This window comes from Saimiri boliviensis, chromosome 4 (assembly GCF_048565385.1).
Source record: "Saimiri boliviensis isolate mSaiBol1 chromosome 4, mSaiBol1.pri, whole genome shotgun sequence".
Taxonomy (NCBI): domain Eukaryota; kingdom Metazoa; phylum Chordata; class Mammalia; order Primates; family Cebidae; genus Saimiri; species Saimiri boliviensis.
In genome coordinates, this window is record NC_133452.1 from 115,736,929 (window position 1) to 115,743,643 (window position 6,715).

At 42.6% G+C, this 6,715-nt stretch overlaps 1 protein-coding gene across 2 annotated transcripts in view; it reads left to right on the top strand.

Moving 5' to 3' along the window:
* The first annotated feature begins 2,472 nt into the window (after positions 1-2,472).
* Positions 2,473-6,715, top strand: part of LOC120363252 (putative uncharacterized protein encoded by LINC00472) — a 35,086-nt gene continuing 30,843 nt past the window's right edge. Inside the window, exons 1-2 of one of the 2 annotated variants that reach the window (XM_074398105.1) lie at positions 2,473-3,242; positions 3,997-4,059. In XM_074398105.1, the coding sequence (XP_074254206.1) occupies positions 2,895-3,242; positions 3,997-4,059 (411 nt within the window). In that variant the 5' untranslated portion in view covers positions 2,473-2,894. The remainder of the gene's footprint in view (positions 3,243-3,996; positions 4,060-6,715) is intronic. The other variant, XM_074398104.1, reaches the window with a different exon arrangement.

Here is a 6,715-nt window from a genome sequence, read left to right on the forward strand (position 1 = left end):
AGCTTCAGTTCTTTCATTCCATTTTAGACAACCGATGAGGAAATCACTAATGAAAAACTGAAAACATCACTTAGTGAATGAAATGTCACCACAGTGGAATCACAAATATTACCCAGACAATCACTGTATTCATTTCCATGTAATAAATGGGTGTGGACTTGTTGATTATCAGGAAATTAACAAACACTGGTTTTGACTTGAATATGCTTACTAAGTCATGTATATTGAATTAATATTAATAAATTGTTCCACAATTTTCACTCACAAAATGAAATATGTAGTAAATTAGGTGAAAATTACAACTGCTGGTTCCACTAAATTCAGCAAATCTTACATGCTAGTGTCACCATATGTACATTTGTTTGAAGTAATAATTAAACTTCTGTACTAGCTGTATATTTTGGGAAAAGTAAACAAATTATGACACATGGCATCTAAAAATACCCATTTATTTTCCTCTTTCACAACTAAGTACAAAAGCCATAAGTGAATGTTTAATAAATTCACCTCCAAAATTTTAAATTCAGTACTTGATTTATGGGTATAACTTTGACCTAGTCATTTACTACTTCCATCTAAAACTGTATTAGCAGACATAGGATAAATTAATTTACTTTACTTTACTTTCAATATACATTGAAACTTGCATAAATTTTTAAACATTATGAACAGAGTATTAAATTGGACATTATGATCTATCTTGTTTTTGAGAAATATACCAGGAGTAATCAGTAGTGAATACAATTTTTTGAACATTTTCCATCCAGAATTCTTTCCTCAGTATTATTCTGTTCTAACATCATCTCCATTAAAAAAGAGAAAGAAATAAACCCTAAAAGTACTGCTTTGATCTAGAATGAGCAGTCAGGAGTTTCATTCAGATCTATTTTGAGAGAAAACTGATGTGCTCAAAAATATATTTCAGATCGAAAAAATGTGCGGTTGAGGAAATATTAATGTTCTATTAATAAGCAGAGAATAACACATTTAAGACTGTTTGGCATTTGGCACAGTATCTTACAGAAAGTAAAGTGCTTGACAAACACTATCTTGGTTGGATCTCACAGCACTCCAAGGAGGGAGGTAGAGCCAGGCATATTGTTATCTTACAACAGAGTTATTCATTAAGAGATTTGCTCAAGGTCAATCCAGAATCTGGATCTGTTGACAAAACTTCATTTCAGGGGTCATGTTCTCATGTGGTAAGACGTGGTGAGTTTCAATCATAAAAGCAAGGAGGTAATATAGCCATTTTTTTCTTGTTTGAGATCTCTCTCTTTCCCTCCTTTCATTTCATTGCAGAGATCATCCTTTAAAAAATCAATTTGGTCATCAAAATAATTTATAAAAAAGGAACATGCCACATGTGTACAAAATTTTTAAGTGCACAGTTTATTACCTGAAGAAATAAACTGACATAACTATTTGTAGTACAAATTAAGTGTAATTTTATTTTAAGATATGCAAATACGTGTTGCCAAATACTGTTCTTGTCATGGTGTAGTCCACTTTCACTAAACAACTGTGAAGTTTATAAACTTCATATGAACAATAACAAATGAGCCATCCTATTCAAATCAAATAAATAACTAGTGGGCCTATTATTTGCAAGGTCCTGTGATCAAAAACTACAGTCGTTTATAGCCAGTGCTTTACTCAGTTCTTTCCTGATAGATGGGTGGCAGATGGATAGAGATACCCTACATATATGTTATCTGTATCTATATTCTTTTCCGGTATTTCATCCCGCCTCCACTGAAGACAGTCTGTTTGACTTTATGACAGAAATAAAGTTCACAATAAAGATGATTTACATATAGAACTCTAATATTTTCATTCATGGGAAAAAAACAACAACAACATGGTAGTGTCAGTGACAGTCTGTGTTTTGAAGCAGGATAGAAACTAGCCTGTTTCAGATTCCTGACATTCCGGCAAACTTAGGAACACAAACCCTCGGGATCTAAATGCATCAACCTGAGCTGATTAGGCATTGTAAAGCAGTGTTCTAAAAGGAAAGGCCTTCACTTAAACAGCGCTACAACGTTTTTGTCCGGCTTTCTTTCATACACAAACTTTGGCCAGAAAAGGCGTTTTAACCTGAGGGCAAAGATGTAGTGCGTCCACAGTTCCCATCTTCAACTCTTTAGATTTAGAATAACAGTTATTTAAGCATCGGACCTGTCTTCAGAGACTCACTTTGTGACACAGCTGCGGCCGGACTTGACTTGATCTGGGCGCCAGGATCGGTCCCACCACAGGGCTCCGGGCGTTTTGTTCCCAGCGGATCAGGGCGGGTGTGTTGCCGGAGTCGCCTTCTATTGGCTACACTCCTGGGGACTGGTTGGCCTTTCCGACGCCTGATTGGACAGAACTGCCCTCTGTACGCCGACATTATTGGAGGGCGCTGGAGAAGGGGGCGGAGTGGGTTCCCCTGGATTCTTGACCGGGCGCGCTAGTCCGCGGAGCCAGGAGCCGGGCGCGGGATCGGAGCTGCGCGGGCTGCTGCGGAGGGACGGTGTCCTAGCCAATGGGGTCTTTAAGGCGAACGCGAGGCTGGGGCCGGTGGCCGACCAGCCGCGTCTCACAGAGGCAGTCCACGCTTTTCCCCCGGCGGTGGCGGCTCCGAGGCAGTATCTGTCAACGCTCCTCTTTTCCCCTCCTCCTTCGGCCGGGCCGGGCTCCGCCGGCGGCGGCCGAGAGGACGCGGGACCCGGCGCGGTGAGCCCATCAGCTGTCAGGCGAGCGGCGTAGCTGCCGGAGGGCGGCGAGAGACACACAAAGAACGCGGTGGGCGGCGGCGGCAAAAGGGGGCGGCAAATTCGGGACTGCAGCTCCTCGCCTCGGCTGCCTGTGCCACCGCCGCCCGGGCTTGGTCCGAGGCGGCGCAGACAATGCGGCCGGGCTCGGCCCCGCGCGCCCCAGAGTGCAGGGCGCCCGCGCCTCCCCGACCCCAACTTGACCGTCTCCCGGCTTGCCCAGCCCCCTCCCGGGATAGGGGCGCCCCCTCGCTTCGGCGGCCAGCGAAGGAAGTCGGTCCGCGGCCGCGGAGCCCGGCAACTTGCGAGCCGGGAAAAGTTTGCGGCGCCTCCGCGGGGCGGCGCGACGCGGCCCGCCCCTCGGGTCCGCGGTCACCGCGGGTGACTTTCTCGACTCGTCGTCAGTCGAGGCCGCAGCGCGGCCGGCGGGGACTGCGGGGAGGGCCGGAGTCCGTCCGAGGGCTCCCGCACCTCGGGCTGCGGGTGAGTCGGCTTTCGGCGCGGTGGGCTCAAGCGGTTTAGGGCACCTGGGCTTGGGAAGAAGGCGTGGAGAGTGTCTTTAATACTTTTTGGAGCTGGCCAGGAGAACAAATAAGAGTGCGGTAGCTTGAAGGGCACTGACATGCCACTGACTTCCGAACCGTATCCGTGGGAACCGTTCGGGGGCCTGCGCTGTCGAGGGCCGGTGCGAGGCTGGGTGGGAGATGGAAAGGTTAGAAGCGACTGGCCCAGCTTGACCTTGGACAAGTGACTTAACCACTTAGATTTCCTCGTGGGTAATCTGTGGGGCTGCAGCAACATGCTCTATGGTGTCGTCCAGTTTGTAGACTGCATCTCCGTTTTTGAGATTTTCCTAGGGCCTCAACACGGTGCGCAAGTTATTAAGAGAAGGCCAGGATATGTTTATATGCGTCCGGAGTCACCTTTCAGCCTACTCAGAAGTAACTTTTAAGTCCGATGTTTTAAAACATTTTAAAACATTTAAAGGCTTTCTTTCACTGAAAAATAAATTACCCATTGCTTATTTTACGAACCTTAGGATTGTTGTATTTTGCTGCACCATTTGGAATCGTAGGGGCCAGGGAGGGGACAGAGAGCCAAACCTGAGGACGAAGTGGCAGGTGCCCCCAGGGGAGAACAAAGCATTTATTATGCATAAGAGAGAGTGAACAAGGCAGGTGTTTGTGTTTTTGTTTTCTGTATTCTTTCTACTGAAAACTTTTTTTGGTTGGGACAGTGGGCACTGGAGGAGGGGACTCTTCTGACAAAGAAGAAAACGAAAATGTCACTTATATCCTAAGTAAGTCTTAAACTAATGTAAATCTTCCTTACAGGAACAGCAACACATAATGCAAGTACATCTTGATCTAATTTTAATGAAGGATTGAAAATAGCTACTGTGTTCAGTATTACGCCAAGGCAGCTACTTACATAATCTTCTTTGTTGAGATGTGTTAGTGGCATGTATAATTTTGATAAATAATTAATGTTAAAGGTTTAGTCTGGCAGTGGTACTGAAACACTGTCATCACAGGTTGTATTGCAAGACAAATGGTGTGTTAACTTTTGGTTATGATAACCTGCATTTTTTCTCTAAACGTAGGGAAAATCAGACATTTTTCATAACAAAATTCTCTTAAATACTGCATGTATACTTAGTAGTGTATACAGGAGAAATTATTTTGTTCTGTAAATGACAAAGTCCTTCAGTGTTCTCACCATTTCATGAGAGTGAATTCTAGATGTCATGTGCTCCACTGGACATTTTCTCTTCATGGAGCTTATAGCAATAAAAGTTCTTTACAAAAGTAAGTGCATAAATCCAGATACTCAACAAATATTTGCTGAAGAAAATAACTCAGATAAGAATAACTAAGGTCCATCTTGTCCATCATGAAAGAGAATGGTGATCATGCTGTAATAGAAAGCAGGTATCAAAGAAAGAACTGGCAGAAAAAGAGCTTAGTTCCAGTATCTAGCCTGAATGTTTATACTTTAAACAGGTCTACATATTTGGAAAAAGACAAAGACAAGTAATAGGATTCCTAATAGAAAGATAGCAGTATTGATTTTACGTAATACATTTTATGACCTAGTTTTGTTTGAAGAATACGAACCTTTGAAAAGGTATATTTCTTAATCAGTAGCTGTTTGCATTGTGATTGGATGTCTAATTAAATGGCCTAATCGTAACCATAATATCTCAGCTTAATTCTGTCTGATGTTTTTAAATTCATTTTTAGAATAGCTTGAAATAAACCATTCAGTTTAGTTACATGAAGGAAAGTGTACCTTTTGAAATCAACTAAATCCGCAGTGAGGAAAATTATCGTCACTGTTTTCACCAAATGTAAATTAAGCACTGGAAGTAGCATCTTGCCAAGAAGGTCTTCAATCTAGACAATCACTTTGTGTAGAAGAGGTCTAACGTGGAATGTGGACTGCAGTGAGAAATGCCATTATTCTTCTGAGGGTCTATTTGGTGACATCAGGAAAATACTAATGCACCCTTCAACATTTGTAAACCTGGCAACTTTTGGAAAGCCTAGTGGCTTTCCAAAGTTATTTCAAAGTAACCACGCAACCTAGACCTAGCATTGATATTTGAACAAACTGCTTTTGTAGTATGGGTTCTTCTCTGTGCAGATTTGCTGGCTTGGCAGCCTTGTAAGAGATCACAGCAGTGTATCTGAGAGTGTAGTCCTTAGATCACCTGTATCAGAATCACCTGTAGTACTTAGAAAACTTCAAACTCCTGGACACATCCCACATTTACATAATCGGAATGTCTGTAAACAGAACCTGTAATTTCTACTCGTAAGACCCATTTATACCTAGTGTTCCATTATTGGAATGCTAAGCTTGTGGGAGTTAATTATATGCTGCTGCTCAAGGTCATCACCAAGGTCCAATTTTTCACAAAAAATTTTGCAACCAACCTCCAGCATAAATGAGTTAATGAGCTCCTTCAAAAGTGACAGTTAATCACACTAAATTTTAAGAATTAGTGTTAGAGTTTTCTTGCCACAGTTGTAATGCCCATGTGGCTTTCTTCTAGCAACGTTAAAAAGGCCCCCAGATGCTCACTGCTCTGATCATTTCCCCTCTAGCACTAGACACGTTGGCCTTACCTCTTAGTTGGGCCCTGTGGCCAGGAAACCCCTCTTGAAACCACCTTTGCAGATAAATCAACATAGAATGTACCACCTATGAGCAGAGTTAAAGCTGCTTTGAGACACAAGGCTCAAGAGACCCGGGTTCACAGATCTCGCCTACTAGTGGGATACTTCCACCATCCTCCCTAGCTTGTTGGTGATTTGTGGGTGTGGCAGTCCCAGCCTTCTCTTCAACTAGGGAGATAAAGTTTCCAAGCAAATGGTTGGGAATGGACCCTAAGGGACAGATGACCTGAGAGAGAACAGACAAGAATGCTGGATGGAGGGCCGTCCCCTCAACATCCTTTAAGCCTCACATTTAAAAAATTTTAGTCCTAAAGCAGATAACTTGGAAAGCAAGTGTGGCTAAGCCCAGGCACCTCTGTTCTCGGTTGTCAAAACTTAATCTACAAATTCATATAACAGCTCCTAATCTCTATCTATAAATGCCCAGTATATATATAAGTGAGGATTTTCAAGCTTATCAGTTAAAAGGGGACAGGGGGAACCGCGATTGTTTAGAAGAGAGGTTCAAAACATAGATTGAGGAGTCAACCAGTCATGATTGCAATCCTACTTTTGCCATTTACTGCTTGGGTGGCTTCAGTCTACATCCTTGACTCTCTAAGTTTCAGTTTCCTTACTTGAAAAATGAAGATAATAGTACTACCGCGTAGGAGTTGTTTTGTAAATTATGTAAGATTATAAACTAAAACTCATCAGCTAATAAATCACACAGTATATATTCAATATATGTAGCTTTTAATTTATTATAGTAACTTTTTCAAATTTTCTTTGTAG